Source organism: Echeneis naucrates, chromosome 18 (genome assembly GCF_900963305.1).
Source record: "Echeneis naucrates chromosome 18, fEcheNa1.1, whole genome shotgun sequence".
NCBI lineage: Eukaryota > Metazoa > Chordata > Actinopteri > Carangiformes > Echeneidae > Echeneis > Echeneis naucrates.
Window position 1 is genome coordinate 3,033,039 of NC_042528.1, and position 19,368 is coordinate 3,052,406.

The window sequence follows — 19,368 nt, forward strand, 5'->3', positions numbered from 1 at the left end:
AGTGAAGTTCTCTGTGAGCTCTCTGTGAGTGTGGGTGTCAACGTCACAAAAAAGGGAAGGCTCTTTTAAAGCCCGTGCGTTTGGTTTGTTGTGTCAGTCACGATGGGACCAGCTCTCCTCATCACTCTCCTTCCTGGTAGGTCCTGTTTTCCATTTTTAACGAAAAGCTACAGTTTGTATTTATCTTTGAGTCTGTCCCGTCAAACGGCCAAAAAAAAAAAAAGAACTGTCGAATATTGACTGTAGTTTGAATAAAGCAGGAAATATTGAGGCCACTACGCTGACTTTCTAACGTACGGCACCATGTTAGACTTTCTGGTTTCATTCAATCATCTAAAGGGTGTTTGTATTTATTCTGATGCCCAGTTTTATATATATTTTATAGTTTTCTCAGTGGTATCAGCTGAAGTCCTTCAAGAGGTGTTCGGTTACCTCGGGTCCAATGTGACTTTGAGCTCCAGAGCAACTCCCCCGTGGAATTTCTCAAAAATCGAGTGGTCCATATTCCCCAACAGCACGTGGATCGCCACCTATCGCAGCGGGAGAAAAAACACTGAGCGCGTGGATCAGTTCAAAGGGAGACTCAGCCTCAACACCACGTCAGGTAAGAGGAGAACCAAGCGTCGGTGTGAAGGAGGTGGGACTCTTCCTTTTTTCACTGCGTCTCTCTCTCTTTCTCTCTCTCTCTCTTTAGGTGACCTGACCATCCACGGTCTGATCAGTCAAGATGCTCTGGAATACACCGTGCTCCTCTTCCACCAAAGCATCACCGTTCACAAGATCCGGCTCAAAGTTCTGCGTAAGTATCAGTCTGCTGATGACACCGTGGGTTAAAATGTTCCTTTGTGTTGGCGGTCCCACTCAGAGTGTCTCTGCTGCGTTCCAACGGAAAGCTTTTTTTTTTTTTTTTTTTTTTTTGTCTGAAGTCATCAGAGCAGTCTGCCGGTTATTTTAAAGCCAAGCAACCTGCAGCAGCTGACAGGCGGTCTGACGTCTGCCCCCGAACCCTCGTTACAACAGCTTTGGCGTACTTCAGCTTTTGCTGTGAATGTGTGATAGCCGACTTGACAGCTTGAAAACCATCATTACTTCCCTTTTTTACGTTCAACACACTTCAAATGTTTTACTCCTGAATGATTACAGTTGACTCTTTTGGCAGAGCGACCGGTGGAGCCGTCCATACAGATGATTTACACCAAGGTGCAGGAAGGACGCTGTTGGGTGCTGCTGCGATGTTCTTCTCAGGACGAAGGCGTTGACCTCTCCTGGGAGCTGAAACCTCCAAGCGACTCTGTCTACAGGATGACCGGTCCTGGAAAACAGGGAGCCGTTTTAATATCCTTCAGCAACAAAGAGAAGACTGAAGTCATCTGCACAGCAAACAAGACAACAGCAAAGGTCTCAGCGGCGTTCACGTCACAGTGTGGTGAGCTGATGAGCATAAATAGTCTTTTCATTTTGTGGTTTTAGAGAATTTGGTTTGGTAATGATAAGTAAGTGAACTGGGAAGTTTTCAAAATTAGACAGCAACAAAACAAACAAACAGCAAAAGACAACGCAGCAGTGAAATCCCATTTCATGAAGGCCTTCACTAACTTTCTAAATAAATCTGGAGAATCGAACGCAGCATGGCGACTCTCCTCAATGCAACAGTAAAGTAGATAACTATTTTACGTGTTTGTTTTTTTCCATTTGTCATCTGCAGGTTCCAGTGCGTGTCCAAGGCTCAGAGAAGGCCTTTGCTTCCTGTTTGGATTCATCGCAGGGCTTCTCATATTCCTAATATACTGTTTCAAAGGTGAGAGGAAAATTAGTTTCTATAAGCTGCTTTCCCAGCGGAACACAGCTGTTAGTGCAGATAACGTTAATCCATCTGGAGCTCCGTCCAATTTTCCAAATGCATGCTGGATTTGATCCATTTGGCTCCTTAAATTCCAAAATGTTCTCTTGTGGATTTCATGTTTTGGGATCCAACCAACAGCCGGGGTGTTTGAAGTGTAACTAATAACTCTGAAGTTAATTAAATAGATAAATATTCATTTCCAGTTTGGTTTCAGAATATCAATTTGTTTGTGTTCTCTATTTTGCAGACAGGATTGGCATACTGACGTAAATCGATCATTGTTGCGGGTAAGTTTCTGTTTTTCTTTATCTAAAGTGATAACACAATTGAGGAAACTACCCACAATTCTTACATACTTCCTGACCTCTAAAATAACTTAAAAAGGCCTGATGATAATATAATTATACTGAACAAAAACATGTATAGCACAAATATGCTGGACTTAAAATAATCATCTATAATGTTACACTAAATCTCTTGTGAAGAAATTATATAATTTCTTTTCTTCATTTTCAGATCTGGATGGATTCTCGTCTGTGCTTATTGTTTTTTAATGACTTTTTATTTTATTTTTTATACACATTTGTAAAAAATTAAAAATACAAAAATTTTAAAATTATATTTATTCTCTATTTACAGAATGCACAAAAGAGATTAGCTTTCTGCGTTGTATCTCAGGTCAGCATCATCTCTGTGGGTCGGCTGCCTCCGAGGTCCTCTTCATGTATTTGAACTGGACGTTGTCGTACACGGTTTTGGGCTGGAGGTGCAACAAACAAAGCAGTGTCACAATGAAATGCATCAGCAGTCATGTATTTTTAAATACAGCCTTCAGAGGATGCTCTTACCCCTGATGTTTGTGGCAGGTCTGTGACATCAATGGTTTCATACACTGAGCACGGCTTCATGACGCAAGGCGTCACCTGGTCGTTTGAACACAAGAATACAAAAACACACGTTCAGATGGAGGCAGATTATTTGGGGCAAAGCAGCACGTACACAAATACTTACATCTTGCATGACCTCGGTGATATCAGCGTACACGGTGACGTCGTTTAATTCGCTGCCTGGTGAACATTTAAGGAAGAAAGAACGAAAAACATTTAATATGACATCAAAATTAAAAAAAAAAAAAAAAAGATATCTATTGATGTTTCTTACCAGCTTGTCTTCTTTTTTTGTGCACACAAACACAAATAACTGTGGTGACAACAAAAACAGCCAGCAAAGCAGCTACCACTCCAGCAATCAGGAACCGCAGGAGTTTGTTTTGGCCTGTAAATAATGAGTTCATGGCTGTTTATTGTTCTTTTGTTTATATTTCTCCTTTAGTATGAACTCCATAGCTATTTCATATTTTCCACATCAATGAAGCAAATGTAAATACATTCATTGCATTTAAAGATATCTTCACTAAGTATTTATAATAATAATTCTAATGGAAATTGGACTTCTATAATAAAAACCTTGAATTTTAGTTCTGGCTGGTCTCTTTGCACTGTGATTCTGAGTAAATCCATCCTCTCTGACTCCTACCTGACTCCTCAGGTAGGAGGGATGTGTCGTTGCTGCACTTCTCTGTTCTGGATACAGACATCTCAGCGTCTGAAGTTTTGATGGTGCAGGTGAATTTGGTCTCGCCATCCTGTGGACTGATGAAGTACTGCATTTCATGGGAACCGCTGCTGGTCCGGTTCTTCACAGTCCACGTGTAGGACTTGATGCTGTCAGAACTTGAATTACACTTTAGGACAACCGAACAAGATCCGTTTACTGTGAGTGAGGTGTTTGCAGTCAGGACCGGCCCGGTTATGGGATCTGATGAGGCAAAGGGAGAGACAGCGAGAGAGCGGCAGGTTATTTTGGATTCCATCTTTATACATGCATGTTCACAACTCTGAGGCCTTCCCCGCAGAGATGGGACCTGCTGATCTGTGCATGATGGGAGTACGCCCTGACATGTAGACCAACAGCCATCCATTTAATTGGTGGCTGAATAAAAAGGAGCAGGTTGTGAGCATCATGATGTTTCCTGTCTTTGTAAGTTGGTTAGTTAGATGTGTGTGTCTGCATTCACGTACTGAACTATTTCCTCTATCAGTCAGATGTGGCTGATAATCTACAGTTAACTGTGTTGGCTGTTTCTTTACATCACTGTGAGCTGGTGAGGAAACCCGTGAAGGCACGGGGGTGAACATGCACTCCCGGGAACCGAAACTGCAGCCTTCTTATTGTGGGGCCACAGCGTTAACCATTGCCCCGTGTGAAATGTGAATATGATATAAACATCTTAGAACACTAACAGAATAAGTGCATATTAAAAATACGACACATTAGGCCAGAAAAAAAAAATAAAGCATCTCACCATAAACATGCAGAGTGATGATGGTTGTTCCTCTTTGGCGCCCATTCACCTCTGAGACAAAACTATAATTACCAGAGTCTTCATGAGTCAGTTTAGTCAATATTAAACTGTAATTTGAACACATTTCTCCCCTGCCTCTGAACTGGGTGGGTGGGTTTTCTTTATCTAAGACAGCAATGAGAACAGTTTCTTTAAACATCCATCTTGATGAGGTGACACCTTCAGGTGATAGGCATGATGGAAGCACCACTTTGCCTCCAACTGGTGCACGGATGATCTTTGAACAGCCAGAAGTCTCTACGTCTGAAACACAAAAACAAGTTCCACAAACTTCATTGTCAAATATGAGAAAATGCATCAGACCATGGCAGGGCAGCATCACAATAAGATAGTTTCATAAAAGAACTTAACACTCCATGAAAGCAGCAGCCTGCAAACTGATTTCCTCCAGAGTGAAACAGTAAAAGACAAGAACAAAAAACTAGACAACAGTAAAGTAGAGTAAAATTTGACCAGAGATGGTCCAGTTATTGTTACAAAATTTCCAAAGCGAAATCAGCTCATAGCCACAAAACCAGCAGTGTGTCATTTTCTGTCAGTGCTGCTGCTGTTCTCCAGGAAATGTCATTTTGCACAGTTGTGACGGTGAGTTTTTAGGTCTGCAGCCGGACACTTCCTTTTCATCTCACACAAGCATTTCACATCATCCGTACAAAGTGTGATTCACCGGAGCCCATTATGGACACACAAAAATCTAGTGCTAATGTGCCCTGCTCTGCTTCTGCAAATCTCCAGCACAGCCCGTTTGTTCCAGCTCAGGACTGTGACTTTTCAGAATACAACTTCTCTTGTTGTAGTTGTGATAAATGTAACCAAATTAAAGGAAACGGGGAACAAGGAATACAGCAAACAGAATTTGCCGACTTGAGTCCTTCTGCAAAATAAGAACCTTAAAATACATATCCTGCATTTCTGGCTCTTAAAACAAATTCAGTTTTCTAATAAAGCCATGAAAATATTAGAGGAAAACTAACAAACACTCCTTGAAGTCATTTCTTCATTCGGGTCATTAGTCTGTTTACACATACTTTTCAATGGTTTTATTATAATTTAGTAATCTTGCAGGTTTAATTTTCCAAGATGACAAAAATCTAGACAGACCTGGCAGATCATCAGGTTATATTATAAGCAGAATTAAGGTGTACGTACCGTGCAGACACAGCCCAAGCAGCAGCACCACACCGAAGCAGCAGCAAGTGCGACCACCAGCCATCTCTGTCAGGAGCTGAAAGACGTCTGCTTCCTCATTTGGTTGATCACACTGAGTTGTTAGAGGACAGAAAAAAATAACAGAGGGTGGTGAGTGGGGGGAAGTTTTAAGCAGCCAAGAAGACAACTATTCCTTGTGAAGACCAAAAATCATCTGTTACTGTTCTATTTGAGGATTATTTAACTTCAGCTGAACTTAAACAGTGTGTCTAAAAATTTATCTGAATCATACATGTGAAAATGCACGATAAGGATTCAAGTCTGGTTACTTTTTAGGAGGAAGAACTCAGCCACATCCTGCCTTCGGAGTCCTCCACAAAGAGATACGGGCCTAAAGTAAATGTTTCATGAGATGGAATTGAGTGTCAGAGGATGAACGGTGGGCGCTGACAAGTACCTGGGCTGGTTCGGATGTAGGGAAGGAACAAGCACTTCCAGTGTATTCCTCCTCCCATGTCTTCGTTCTGCCTGGTCTAATGCATCCAAAGCTGAAGTTTATATTTTATGTGGTGGAATCGTTCGAACAGCATCAAGACCAACGACATCTTTATGTCAAGTTACACGCAGATGACGAAAAACCCAAACAGCCTCGCCTTTCAAGATCTGTCCCTCAAAATGAACACGACGCATTGAATTCTCAGGAAATATGAGGCCTAGTTAGGAGAGTTTTTGATTTCAGACAGCCGAAGAAGAAAAGACCCCAGTGTGGTGTGCTTTGTGAAAATGTCACAGGGTTAAGGTCTGTGGTGTTCTTGCTGTCGGGCTGTGCTGTGCTTCTTATAAACCTCAGGGTCTGCTGACAGATCAGCCTCGACATGAAAGCCACAGCATGAGCCAGAGAGCAGAGGTGCTGCCCACCAGTTGCAATGAAACTGAGCGCTCTCACAGCTACCCTCTCTTCCCACACGTTCGCTCTCACCATTTCTGTGACCCGAGAGATCTCACCCTCATCTGACAGATGCCACTTCACAGTCCACTGAAGTACCACAACGACGACTCAGTTGTTACTACTCTGCACAGATAATCGTCTTCCTCAAAACGTCATTTACCTGAAAATGACCTCCCTCAATTTTACCCTCTGACGCCATCATGAGGCTGCCATATTTAATTTAAAAATGAATTGTCTATGACACTCAGGACAAATCAGCCTTTTTCCGCTCAGAGCCAACACACAACACTAAAGGAAACTTTAGATGAAACCTATTTCCTGTGCAGGAACACAATAATAAACTAAACTATTAACGATTAACATGTCAAAAATGGCTCCTTCTGGCCAATAGCACGATGGTATTCACAACTCATCTGGGCTACAGATAAAAAAAAGAAGTATACATAAATCTAAGTTCTATTCATTTACTGGAAACAGCCATTTTTATGTCCCACATTATTTTTGATTTCAAACTTTTGACTAAAATTTGGCGATCCTCCGTTGTGACATGATGCTTTTGGGTGTTTAGCAACTTTAAGTGGCTATTTAGGAAAATGGAAGTGTACATTGACCTCTGTTGCTTTTGGTAACTTCGAAAGAAGAAGTGATAGGGGGATGGTATATTGACTGGAATATGAGTCATTAGAGAAACAGAACCAAGCCAGAAAAGACACACCCTACTGAGAATCAATGACCAGATGAGTTCAGAGCTGTACAATTATTTATTACACTTTCAGATTTCTACGAAAGATTGACTACTTTTCTATTTTCTACATAAAACTCTCTTTTTATGGAAACAAGAGTTCCTCTGGAACAATTTTTACTAATCGCTGCTCAAGTTGAGATAAATGATCTTTCATAGCAGAATAATATTATTATTTAGATGCACAGTTAAACACAGTCAAGATGCAAATATGTTTGTAGACTGGAGGGAGTTTCACATCAACACAAAATGTCTGTTCCTTTTACACGTTTCCAATTATTATGATTATTCAGCAAAAACTGTAGAAAATACAAATGTGAACGTTTGTCGTCTGTACTTATCTTGTTTTTTTAAAGATGATCTTTATGAACCTGAAAATAAATGAGTAGAGAAATGAAAAAGACAAAGATATAGATATAATAATAATAATAATAATAATAATAATAATAATAATAATAATAATAATAATAATAATAATAACAATAATAACAACAACAACAACAACAATATATAATTTTTTTAAATTAAGATTGCAGGAGGATTTAGTGTTTCTGAAACTGCGGATAAGACGTGTTTGGCATGAGCATTTTCAATTCCTTATTGAGGTTTGATCTTTGATAGTAATATTCACAAAATGTAAACTCTATGAGATAGAGTGAGATAGTTGCGATAAAGAGGGGTGAGGGCGCTTCAGAGAACTAAACTATTGCACAACAGGATGACTAAATGATAAAGACCAGCAGAAAACATGAACTACTTTTTGTGAACTCACTGTGGAAGCTCTGGCTCCTATTTCAGCATCTTCAGGACCTCTCAGTGTTTCATACACACATAGCTCAACTGCGGGACAATGAGAATTAAGAAAAAGACGTCTTGATAAGTTGGAGGGTTTGTGACCATTTTTCTTTGTAAATGGCAGTGAAACAGCAGAATCTGGGACTGACCGTGGTGAAGAGAAGAATACTCAGGCTCCTGATCGACTTGTTGAGACCGAGCGGGCCTGAAACATAAAGTTGGGGGCTCACTTCACTTTGTTAATTACTTTTAGTGTATTTGCAACAACAAAAAAACAAATGTCTTTAAAAAAAAAAAAAAAAAAAGATCACACCCACCTTTTACAACATTCAACTGTGAAAAAGACAAAAATTCATTGTTTCCACAGCTCAATTTCATGACCTGATAATCTCGTTAACAAATGACTGTCATCAAGAGGAAGACTCACACTTTGTGTAGATAAACAGCAAGACCACAAGAATCAGTCCAATAATCAGTCCAATAAGCAGCCCAACTAAGGACAAAACAAGAGGTGAGGAGCTGGACGCTGTAGTATTTATGAATAACAAAGTCCTTATTTAATTGTGTTTAGTGTTCAAAACTAAATTCCATGCTTCACCGTACCGGTCTCTTGCTTGAGGAACGTGCCGTTATGGCAGTTCGCTGTTGTGGACGCAGATTGCTCACTGACTGAATTCCTGACGGTGCAGGTGAATTTGGTCTTCCTGTCCTGTGGCCTGATGACATACTGCAGAGTACTGGAGTCACTGTGGACCTGGTCCCTCACAGTCCACTTGTAGGTGACACTGGGTTCACTGGCTGAAGAGCACTTGAGGAAAACCATGCAGGATTCAGGATCCGAGGCAAAGGAGGTGGAGCTGACAGTCAGGATGGGTGCAGTCATGGGCTCTAAGGGTGCAGCAGCAGAAAATGGTCTTTATTCTCTGAATTTATGCTTTACTGACCAAGAACTTAATACCAGGACAGAAAAACATTCTCACCATGAACTTGCAGAGTGAATGTGACCGTTTCTCTCTTACTCTTACTGTTGACCTCTGAGAGAAAGCTGAAATCACCAGAGTCTCCGAGCGTCAGGCCTCTCACCGTTAAACTAAAAGTCGTGGGGTTCAGTTTTACTCTGCCTGCAAACTGAGGACTTTCAGAAAACTCTCTCTTCATGTCTGCAACTATTTCATCCCCATATTTCCAGGTTGCTGAGGTGACCCCGTGTATTGGTGAGCCCGATGGAAGCTCCACAGTGTCTCCAGCTTGTTTGTGAACGATCTGTTGATATGTGGAATCATTCATAGCTGAAACACAAAACAACAGTGTAAGTATCTTATAATCTTTTTGTAACTGTTAAACTGTTTGCTGGTTTTATTGCCGACAGGGACACAGAGGAGGAAAAAGTAGCTGCTAATTCTTTAAGGTCACAGAATTGTAATTTTGAAGGAAACTTTGTACAAAAGTGCAGATAAACGCACACTTTATGGTGATGTTGACCGCGTTGCTGAACATCCCAGATCCAGACTCACACCAGTACACCCCATGACTGTGCTCTAAAGTTTGGAAGGTGCACGTAGAGCCGTTCATCTTTCCCCAGTCATTACAGTTCGACAATGAGCCTCTTTGATTGAACTTCCTCACTCTCCAATTCGTGGCGTTTCCCTCACAGCTCAGCGACACAGACTCAGAGAGGAAGTACTCCACTTTGTTGGGAAACACTTTAAGAGATGCTGAAGGATGGAAACCTGAGAAACAGACCATGATGAAGTAAACCAACCAAAGTGCATGGAATCCTTTCAACCGTTGAATTGTTTTTGGTGTGACTTAAATTTCAGCAGTTATATACACAAATTAGATATTTTGCCATTTAACCTAAACTGAATCCATTCAGAGCAACTGGAGTTGAAGGACTGTCAACACCTGACATGATAATCAGTGTGTTTGTGAGATAAGTAAAAAAAAAAAAAAGAAAGAAAAACAAACATACTGACCTTCAGACCAGACAAACTTGGAATCACAGTAATCTGAGTAATACGCTGGGTGTCCTCTCCTGACTCTACACCCGTAGCGTGCTGTGTATGTGGGCGCCTGGAGGATGTAGAAATACCCTGCCGTCCCGTTGGAGCTGCCTGGTAGCAGCTGTCTCTTGTAGATATTTTTTTTTTTTGTGGGGACAGCCTGATGCCAGAAGAACCTCCATCCTGCAGACGGATGTTCAACCTCACACTTCAGAGTCACTGAGGCTCCAGGACTCAGCCATGATGGAGACACAATGAGGACAGGCAGGAGTTTAGCTGGAAGACAATTTTTCTCATAATATCGTTGTGTACTCTCAAAATATTCTTCCCCTCTTGAAATGATATTGAAGTATTTCATGATGAGATAAATGATTGTTCCCTTCTTTATGAAAGACAGTATCACTTACATTGAGATACTGTCAGTGTGAAAGCATCACTCCAATTTGTTGATAACTCTTGTATAGTTTTGTGCCTGCCTTTACACAAATAGTTTCCACTGTGTGACACGGAGGCAGCAATCCAAAATTTGTTTCTGTTTGGAGGCTTCACTGAGCTGCTGGTTTTCCATTCATACTCCCACTCCGAGTTTTGTCCATTCTCAATCTCACATGTCAGGGATATTCTCTCTGTGCTGTATATCTTTGGCCAGTTGGGCTGCAGGATCACAACAGTCCTGTTTGTCTCTGTACATAGACAAAATCCCAGTGCGTTACTGTTGTTTGAATGTACATGTCTCAATTTGAATGTTTCTATAAGAAGAGAAAACACACCTGTGTGTCCATGGAGAAGTATATTCAGCACTAAAACAGATTATTTATATCTCATTAGACATTGGCAGAGAGAATATATTAAAGAGGTGAAGAAATAAGAGTCTTCCAAATGGTGCCAAGTCACCAGGAAATAGCTTAACTACACAGATCATGTTGATAAATATCCGAGCATCCAAAAAAAAAAAAAAAAAAGACACACACACACATACATACATATATATATATATATATATATAGAGCTAATACGTAAATGATGCACTCACAGAAAGAGCCCAGCACACAGAACACAGCGCTCCTCATCCTCACACCTGGCCGTGAAACACTGACACTGCAGAGAAAAGAGAGACGCACAACTGTGGAAGGAGAGATGTCACATTTGACATCACAGAGAATGTCACACGTTCAAACACAAGCAAGTTTTCAGGCTGGAAGGGCTCTCTGTCGTGTTTCATGATATAATATGAACTGTTACACTGAAGTGTAAAAACGTTTTTTTGATCTGGCTGCAGGGGTAAGTCATTTTGTTTCCTTCCTGTAGATATGATCGTCCTCTTGGCTAACGCTCATTTTCAAACATAAATAAAAGTGCATGACATTCTGTCAATATTTTAAAAAGAGGAAACAAGACAAAGACAAAATATATTATATAATCACAGGCATCAAAAGAAAACAAGCTTCAAACAGTGGACAGTGGAAAGAAACATTTAATATTATGTAAGTGAAAAATATTAAACAAACAAACAAAAAAAAAAATACAAATCAGACAGTAATTTCATTTTTCACCTTTTGTTGTGTCCTGTTTTTAATTATTCTTTCTTGGTGTAACAGAAAATACAGCCATGATTATTCACATCACTTTAGAACATTTATTGAAAAATCCATTGCTTTTATTAGAAAAAAAAGAAGAAAACATGTAATTGTTTAAAATATCATTACAGTTTATCAAAATACAGTAACATGAAGCTTCTCAGTTTGTTAAAAATAAACTTGTATAAAGTTGTCTAAATGTTCAGTCATGACTCACAGCTATTTAACAGAGAAGCTATAAAAAGTGAAAAGAATAAAAATCTGTTGCTGATGTTCATGTAAAAAAAAAAATAAAATAAAAGGCATTTGGTGGAATCTAATGTGTGCATGAATATAACGTATGAACTAATTCAAGCTGAGGGATAAAATAATGTTTTTAAACGGTCTCTTTTCTGTCATCATCCGTACCTCTCTCGTACGTCTCGTCGGTAATGTTCAACTGTTCAAAAACCTGGAACAAAAATCACAATTTTTATTGATATTATTTATTTTTACTTTAACAGAAAAGGACAAAACAATGTAAGCAGCTGATATTTGTCTGTAGCTGTAGCTAACACAGGGTCCAGTGATTACAGATTTTCACTGAAGCTTCACCATAAAAGTCTTAACTTTAAGACTCAAAGCATGTACTCAAAACCAACCATGTACTGGAAACCAACCGTGCAGAAGAGAGGAACATACGTGTTGCTGATTTTCATCCTGTTTGATTGTTTGGTCTGGAGCAGAACCCTGATTCTCTCTGAGCCGGGGTCACACTGAAACATGTGCTGTAAAATGTATATTAGCAGTGATTAGCAGGAACAAACTGTGTAAAGATGGAAAGTGTAGTGCTGCCTTAGATCTGGAGATGAGACAAAAGGGCGTGCTGTACAAACCTCTTCCAACCTGGATCTGGAAAAAACAAAGTGGGATTTAGATCAAAATCTGATCCACTGCTCCAGAAGTGATCAGAGATGTTTTTAAATAATCAGAGTCTCTCACTGCAGGCACACAGGAGCAGGACGATAATCAACATGGTTCCACAAACCAGCCGAACGATCAGCAGCACAAGAGATGAAGAACTGTCAGGTGTGGGCACAGCTGGAGTAAATATTAAACAGCAGTTTGATTAAGCTCTTAAAAACGTGTTTACATTGGACTTACTTATAAAATCTTTCAGAAAATGACACAAAGCTCTAAAATGTACAATCTACATCTCTGGCTGATACACACAAATATACTTTATGTTGACACTGCTGTTTTCTCAGACAGCAAAAAGTTTACACTGATGAAAAAGCATTAAAATATTCATTCTGCTCACCTTTAACTGACATCCAACTCTGTGCTGACATTCGTCCTGAGGACTGACACTTGTAGAAACCTTCGTCTGACTTTGACACTGCAGAGATATTCAGCTCTGTCCTGGTATCATTTTGGATGACTTCATCATTATGGTAGAAGAACACACTGGAAAGTTTTGCTTCTCTCCGGGATATGCAGCCAAGATGAACAGACTCTCCCTCAGTCACAGGATGGACGGGGCTCACCAGGATAATATCAGTTTTATAATCTGTGAAACAGTTTTAGTCAGATCAGCTGCTGCACATGTTTTAAAATGAGCTGACATGATGAGGAGACAATGAAAAGAAGCTGTTATTCTGAGGAAGTGCTGATTTATCTCACAGGATCAATAAGTGACCGGCTGCAAAATAAATGATCAAGAGACGTAAAACACAAAAATGATTATGCTGATAAACTGCGAAGAAGGACAGAATAGCATTTAATTAATTCATCAGAAACTATTTGTTGTCAGTTTTTCCACATATAGTTACTTCACATATCCAAACTATCAGAAAGTAACTGAATGTAAATCACATGAGACCTTTAAAAAACTTTACATTGTAGTAAAAATAATATGAAAAGGTAGTTTTATTAAACTAACCATGTACAGTGATGTTGACTGAGTTGCTGAACTCTCCTGATCCAGACTCACACCAGAATACTGCATTAACAGGCGCCGTTAGGTACATTTTACATGTGGATCCAGTGTAAGAGCAGCGATACGGGATTACTTCTGTAGGAAACCTTTTCACTCTCAGATCAGTAGAGTTTCCCTTACAGCTCAGAGAACTATCATCAAAGGTGAAGTGCTGCACTCTGTCAGGACTCACTGTGAGAGACACTGAGGGATGGAGGTCTGAAAAACAACACACAGAAAGAGAATAAAGTTTAAAAAAAAAAGAAGGTAAAGTTAAATTTAAATTTAAATTATTAAAGCACCAAAAGAAGGCTATTCAACACAGTCCGCACTCAGTGAATTTCTTCCACTTGGGACCATCAACGTAAAAATCTTTGTTAGCCAACATGAACATTTGTTTTAGTAAAAAAGGACAAATGAAAGAACAAACTCACCTCCAGACCAGACAAACTTTGGTTGACTCTTCTGAGTTTTAAACTCTGGGTCTCCTCTTCCAGCCTCACACACATATCCTGCTGTGTGTGTCTGGCCATGGATGATGTAGGAATCCTGTTCAGTCCCATTGCTGCTACCAGGGAGCAGCTCATAGCTGTAGGACCCTGATCCATCAGGAACAGCCTGATACCAGAAGAACCTCCATCCTGCAGAAGAATGTTCAACCTCACACTTCAGAGTCACTGAGGCTCCAGGACTCAGCCATGATGGAGACACAGTGAGGACAGACCTGGGTTCATCTGTTGGAGAGTTATTTACTCACAATGAAAACATGTTATGACCTCTAGTGTCTGGACAGGAAATAGCTTTTATACACAGATACATAATGATTAGTTTATATATTCAGTTTTAATGAACATGATCTGACTTACTGTAACGAACTGTCACTTTGACTGAATTACTCCAATTTGTTGTATCATGTGTTGAGCTCTTCATTCTTCCTCTACAGCTGTAGTCTCCACTGTGGGATGTTGAAGCAGAACTAATCCTGTATTCATGTTCATTTGAAGGTTTGGATGAGCTGGTTGTTCTCCATTCATACGTCCACTCAGTGTCTCCTCCCTGGATGTCACACCTGACAGTGATCCTCTCTCCTCTGAATATCTCAGTCCAGTTGGGTTGCAGAGTCAAAACAGCTCTGTTTGGGACTGAAAAAGTTCAACAATTTACAATCAGAACAGAAAAACAGAAGGTGGTTCGGTTATAGTCAATGTGTTTTCCCTCTCCATCTTAGTGATGTATCATGGACACACAACAGATTTGTTCTACATTGTGTGTTTATTCCAAACTCACCACTGTTGTAGATATTAACTGACTGACTGTACTCTGTGTAGTAAACTGGATCTCCTCTTCCTCCTCTGCACCGGTAGACTCCTTCCTTTGAGACTCTGATTGATCCAGCTGTTTGGAAATCAGCATCTTGTGTGTTCAGAGGTTCAGAGGATCCGTCTCTGTACCAGTAATATATCCAACCAGATGACGACTTCACAGAGCAGCTCAGAGTCACACTGCCCCCTGCTGGGATTTCTGTTTGGTCTGCTGTCAGTGAGGCCTGAAGTTTATCTGCTGTTAAGTTTACAGTGAAAAATAAAACATATAGATGGTTAAATAGGATTGTTTTATAAAAACACAGCATGAACTGAAAAACTGGACAAAGTCCAGAGAGTCTGAGAAGAAAACAAACAGCAGCTGAACCATAAAGGATAACTGAGATCGGCTGGGATCGGCTACAGCCCCCCACAACTCTGCACCGATAAGATGTATAGATAACAGATGGATGGATGAATTTGACAGCAGTGTTCTGATCCAAAGTCAGTGGGGTTAGGGTTAGGGTTTTTTTTAACTGCAAATATCTGAATTAACCTATTGTTACACAAATGCTCTCACCAACTTTTACAAAAAACTGTTTGGGAAGTGGTGTCCGACTCTTTCAGGCCTCGTTTTGTGTGTACGCGGGACTCCAGCCTGGCACTAACTGTGCTAACGTTAGTTACATATCAAAGCCTTCCTAAAATAATCGCCTAAGTCTTTTATTTTTTTTCAGATTTTTCAGGAAACACAAAAAACTGAACCATAAGTAAACTGTCTCTACATGTTGGTCAGAAATGTCATTAAAGTGTCTCCACTCATGTTTTCTATCTCACATGCAAACATACAGAGACAAACATTTAAAACATGTCATCATCAGAGCACCAAGAGCTGCTGCTGTATTTTAACTTTCTAATAAACTTCTTTTGTTTTGTTCTTCATACCAAAGGACTCTGTGTTAAAACAGCTGAAAACAGATTTGAACAGAATGTTAAATATAAAATGACTAAACTCACCAGTTTTCTGAATGGAGACTTCTTCACTCACTGGAACGGGGTTAGGGAACGTTGGGTCTCCTCTCCATCCTCTGCAGTGATACAGACCTCCCTCTGAGACTTTTATGACTCCATCTGTTCCAGCATTTCTTACTGGATAAAGTTCAGATGATTTAGAGACTCGTCTGTAAAAGTCGTATGTCCATCCAGCAGATCCGTCCACAGAGCAGGTCAGTGTCACTGAGCCCTGTACTGGTATGATTCTTCTGTCTGCTGACAGTTTGACTTGAGGTGTATCACCTGTTCAGATTGGACCAAAAGAAGAAATTAAATGATGAAAATAAACAGCTACTATCCACAGGAAAGGTACAAACATGACTGTCATTGCTGGACAAGTGATTTAGGAAACACAGGAGTCATCACAGACTAACCAGGTACAGTTTGTGTTATTAATGTTCTGATAAAGTCCAATTTATGTCTCAGTGATGCACAATGTTTTGTGGAGGTCATCTGATTTTCTCTCTGGTCCACAAGTTTAATTAAATCATACACAAACGTCACATCGCAAACAGGACTGTTGTAGTTGATTGTGTCTCTACTTGATCCTTTCTCCTCCTCAGAGTTATCTCTGTCATTTCATTAAACTGTCCTGTTACCAGGGATCACATTAATGCATAAAAAACCCTGAGTAATAAAACAAACATTAAAAAAAATAATCTATTTGACAATTCATGTAAAGAATGCTTAAACAGAAGGAAACTGAAAAGCAGCTTTAAATCTTCTTTTGCACTTATCTTGTCATTATCAATTTCATTTTGTATATGAACTCAATACAGTAAGTTCCCTCAACCCACAAGAAACTCAGACAAAGCTAGAAGAATGATCTAGCCTGAAATTAGAAGGAGATAAATAATACAAACAATATTATATATGAATAGAAAAAAGGGTAAAAAACAGGAAGAGAGCTGACCTTCTGCCTTCATATACACGAGTTTCAGCACTAAAATAAAGGTAGAAACAATCGTTAGGATCAGTTTGACAAACAGACCAAATTTTAAACTAAGACATCATCATCAATGCTCTGGAAACTGTTTAAGAGCCACAGAACATAAATGAAGCCATTTACAATCAAATATTTCAAGAACTATTGTCCAGATGAACATTATACCTTAGTTTATATACTTCACATGCATTGTATAAATGTATTAAAAAATAGTCCATTGGTGTATTTAGTCAACCAGCACAATAATCCATAACCAAGCCTACAAAATGATCATGTTGGTACAATAATAATATTCTCTAATAGTCAGAAAAGTAAATGACTGATGTACTCACAGAATAAAGACAGCACTCGCAGCAAAGTGTGGCTCATCCTCACATCCAGCTGCTGACCCAGTCGCTCTACCTATCGAAGATCGTTCTACCTTACATCAATAGCAACAGCACAAGAAGTAGTTCTTCTACAAGCTATCAGTTTTCTCAACTTCTCCATCTGAGTATAGCCGCTCCATTCTTCCTTCCGTTTTACACAAAACTACATTGTGCATAAAAAGGAAGTCACGTGTGCAAGAAATTAACTTATATACTGACAGTCACTGAGATGAAATCTTATCTTCAGTTCCAGAATTCCTCAGCAATAAATTAATCAACATCACATAAGTTCAACACAGTGATTGTGAATCTTCTCAGTTTAAAGTATTGTCTTTGTTTTTTGGCATCACCAGTTACGACACTTTACCGCTCTGCTAAGACTCATTGGATTGGTTTAGTGTCAGTTAAGAATCATCCTGAGCCGACTCCACCACTGTGTGCAGACCAGCATAGCATGAAGTGATCACAATGTTCACAGTTACGCAGTTCATTTAATTGTTAATAGAACAGTAAACGAAGCAGAAATGTTCATTGGTCAAACTCTCTCATTGAAGTGCCACCTCTGCTCTGCATCCCGCATAACAATTTAAATATATCACTTCTGCTTGGTACATCAACTAGGTGTGAAATATGTCACTTTTCATCTTGCAGATCAAAATATCACTTGTTCGAAGTAAAGACATGTTACAGATAAGCATGTAGATATGTTTGAAGGCAAGCCAGAACAAAAACATTCATAAGATATACATTTCTTTTCTTTGCACTCAGTTATTACATAAACCTTAAAAAAGTGATATATGAGCAGTAAAAAGCAAACCTGTAAATATAAACTCTTTCATGTTTAATGAAAAATCATAACCACACACTGGCACTTCAATCATGTATATGAACAGCAACTTCATTAATGTAGACACACAAGTCCATTTTGAAAACCATTTAAAGTGACATGACCAAATAAATCCAAATGCTCAATAAATTCAGATAAAGTTTTTCTGTTTCTGTGTTCAGCTGAATGAAATACTTCACTGCCCAAACTTGAATTACTGTTTTCATGTTGTCATCAAAGCGTCTCGTTTTGTTAGTATATCATTTCACTACATCTTCAGCACAAAGGTTTAACAACTGATTTCATTAAAAGGTCAAAAATTCAACTGGATAAAAAGCTGATGTTCATGTTTAAAACACAGAATCCAACAACATGACAGTAGTAAAAGTTTATCCTGAATGGTTTCCGATGTTTTCAGGGCTTCTGATTGATTCATCGATGCAGGCGTCACCTACAGGTCAGTGAAAGTCAAAACAAAGCCCAGTCAGTCACTTTGTGTCTGCAATAGTAATTTAAACTCAATAAGTTGCTGGTTTAATTCCAGCATCAGACATGATGATTACATTCAGAGCTGAATGCAAATGGAAGAAAAGTTAGAAATAATTGTCATAGTGTGTGAAACTTGATGAGAAACCAACCGTGCAGAAGAGAGGAACATACGTGTTGCTGATTTTCATCCTGTTTGATTGTTTGGTCTGGAGCAGAACTCTGATTCTCTCTCTGAGCCGGGGTCACACTGAAACATGTGCTGTAAAATGTATATGAGCAGTGATTAGCAGGAACAAACTGTGTAAAGATGGAAAGTGTAGTGCTGCCTTAGATCTGGAGATGAGACAAAAAGGCGTGCTGTACAAACCTCTTCCAACCTGGATCTGGAAAAAACAAAGTGGGATTTAGATCAAAATCTGAACCACTGCTCCAGAAGTGATCAGAGATGTTTTTAAATAATCAGAGTCTCTCACTGCAGGCACACAGGAGCAGGACGATAATCAACATGGTTCCACAAACCAGCCGAACGATCAGCAGCACAAGAGATGAAGAACTGTCAGGTGTGGGCACAGCTGGAGTAAATATTAAACAGCAGTTTGATTAAGCTCTTAAAAACGTGTTTATATTGGACTTACTTATAAAATCTTTCAGAAAATGACACAAAGCTCTAAAATGTACAATCTACATCTCTGGCTGATACACACAAAAAATTACTTTATGTTGACACTGCTGTTTTCTCAGACAGCAAAAAGTTTACACTGATGAAAAAGCATTAAAATATTCATCCTGCTCACCTTTAACTGACATCCAACTCTGTGCTGACATTCGTCCTGAGGACTGACACTTGTAGAAACCTTCGTCTGACTTTGACACTGCAGAGATATTCAGCTCTGTCCTGGTATCATTTTGGATGACTTCATCATTATGGTAGAAGAACACACTGGA

General features: G+C 39.4%; 4 protein-coding genes across 5 annotated transcripts in view; 1 reads left to right on the top strand and 3 right to left on the bottom strand.

The window, feature by feature from the left end:
* The first annotated feature begins 15 nt into the window (after window positions 1–15).
* LOC115058459 (CD48 antigen) lies at window positions 16–3,314 on the top strand. Its single transcript, XM_029525785.1, has 7 exons — window positions 16–136; window positions 386–604; window positions 695–799; window positions 1,160–1,426; window positions 1,706–1,798; window positions 2,091–2,130; window positions 2,360–3,314. The coding sequence occupies exons 1-6, from the start codon at window positions 103–105 to the stop codon at window positions 2,111–2,113; spliced, it is 741 nt and encodes a 246-aa protein (XP_029381645.1). The 5' UTR covers window positions 16–102; the 3' UTR covers window positions 2,114–2,130; window positions 2,360–3,314.
* LOC115058456 (SLAM family member 7-like) lies at window positions 2,399–5,864 on the bottom strand. Of its 2 annotated transcripts, XM_029525782.1 has the most exons (8): window positions 5,747–5,864; window positions 5,418–5,529; window positions 4,209–4,511; window positions 3,380–3,661; window positions 3,005–3,118; window positions 2,855–2,910; window positions 2,692–2,766; window positions 2,399–2,603 (listed from the first exon to the last, which is right to left on the bottom strand). In XM_029525782.1, exons 2-8 carry the CDS (start codon window positions 5,479–5,481, stop codon window positions 2,529–2,531), a joined length of 969 nt encoding a protein of 322 aa, XP_029381642.1. In that variant the 5' UTR covers window positions 5,482–5,529; window positions 5,747–5,864; the 3' UTR covers window positions 2,399–2,528. The 2 variants fall into 2 exon arrangements, with proteins under 2 accessions (XP_029381642.1, XP_029381643.1); XM_029525783.1 differs by lacking the exon at window positions 5,747–5,864 and having other exon boundaries at window positions 5,418–5,534.
* A 200-nt stretch (window positions 5,865–6,064) lies between these two features.
* LOC115058458 (SLAM family member 8-like) lies at window positions 6,065–9,613 on the bottom strand. The gene is made up of 8 exons (XM_029525784.1): window positions 9,367–9,613; window positions 8,884–9,192; window positions 8,507–8,791; window positions 8,331–8,396; window positions 8,221–8,236; window positions 8,053–8,108; window positions 7,881–7,948; window positions 6,065–7,479 (listed from the first exon to the last, which is right to left on the bottom strand). Exons 1-8 carry the CDS (start codon window positions 9,473–9,475, stop codon window positions 7,459–7,461), a joined length of 930 nt encoding a protein of 309 aa, XP_029381644.1. The 5' UTR covers window positions 9,476–9,613; the 3' UTR covers window positions 6,065–7,458.
* A 2,282-nt stretch (window positions 9,614–11,895) lies between these two features.
* LOC115059263 (uncharacterized) overlaps window positions 11,896–19,368 on the bottom strand; it is a 30,215-nt gene continuing 22,742 nt past the window's right edge. Inside the window, exons 36-46 of the mRNA XM_029526926.1 lie at window positions 16,708–16,798; window positions 15,759–16,037; window positions 14,728–15,000; window positions 14,307–14,582; window positions 13,875–14,174; window positions 13,405–13,659; window positions 12,784–13,032; window positions 12,465–12,563; window positions 12,359–12,374; window positions 12,165–12,250; window positions 11,896–11,934 (exon numbers count right to left, since the gene is read on the bottom strand). Of these exons, the coding sequence (XP_029382786.1) occupies window positions 12,178–12,250; window positions 12,359–12,374; window positions 12,465–12,563; window positions 12,784–13,032; window positions 13,405–13,659; window positions 13,875–14,174; window positions 14,307–14,582; window positions 14,728–15,000; window positions 15,759–16,037; window positions 16,708–16,798 (1,911 nt within the window). The 3' untranslated portion in view covers window positions 11,896–11,934; window positions 12,165–12,177. The remainder of the gene's footprint in view (window positions 11,935–12,164; window positions 12,251–12,358; window positions 12,375–12,464; window positions 12,564–12,783; window positions 13,033–13,404; window positions 13,660–13,874; window positions 14,175–14,306; window positions 14,583–14,727; window positions 15,001–15,758; window positions 16,038–16,707; window positions 16,799–19,368) is intronic.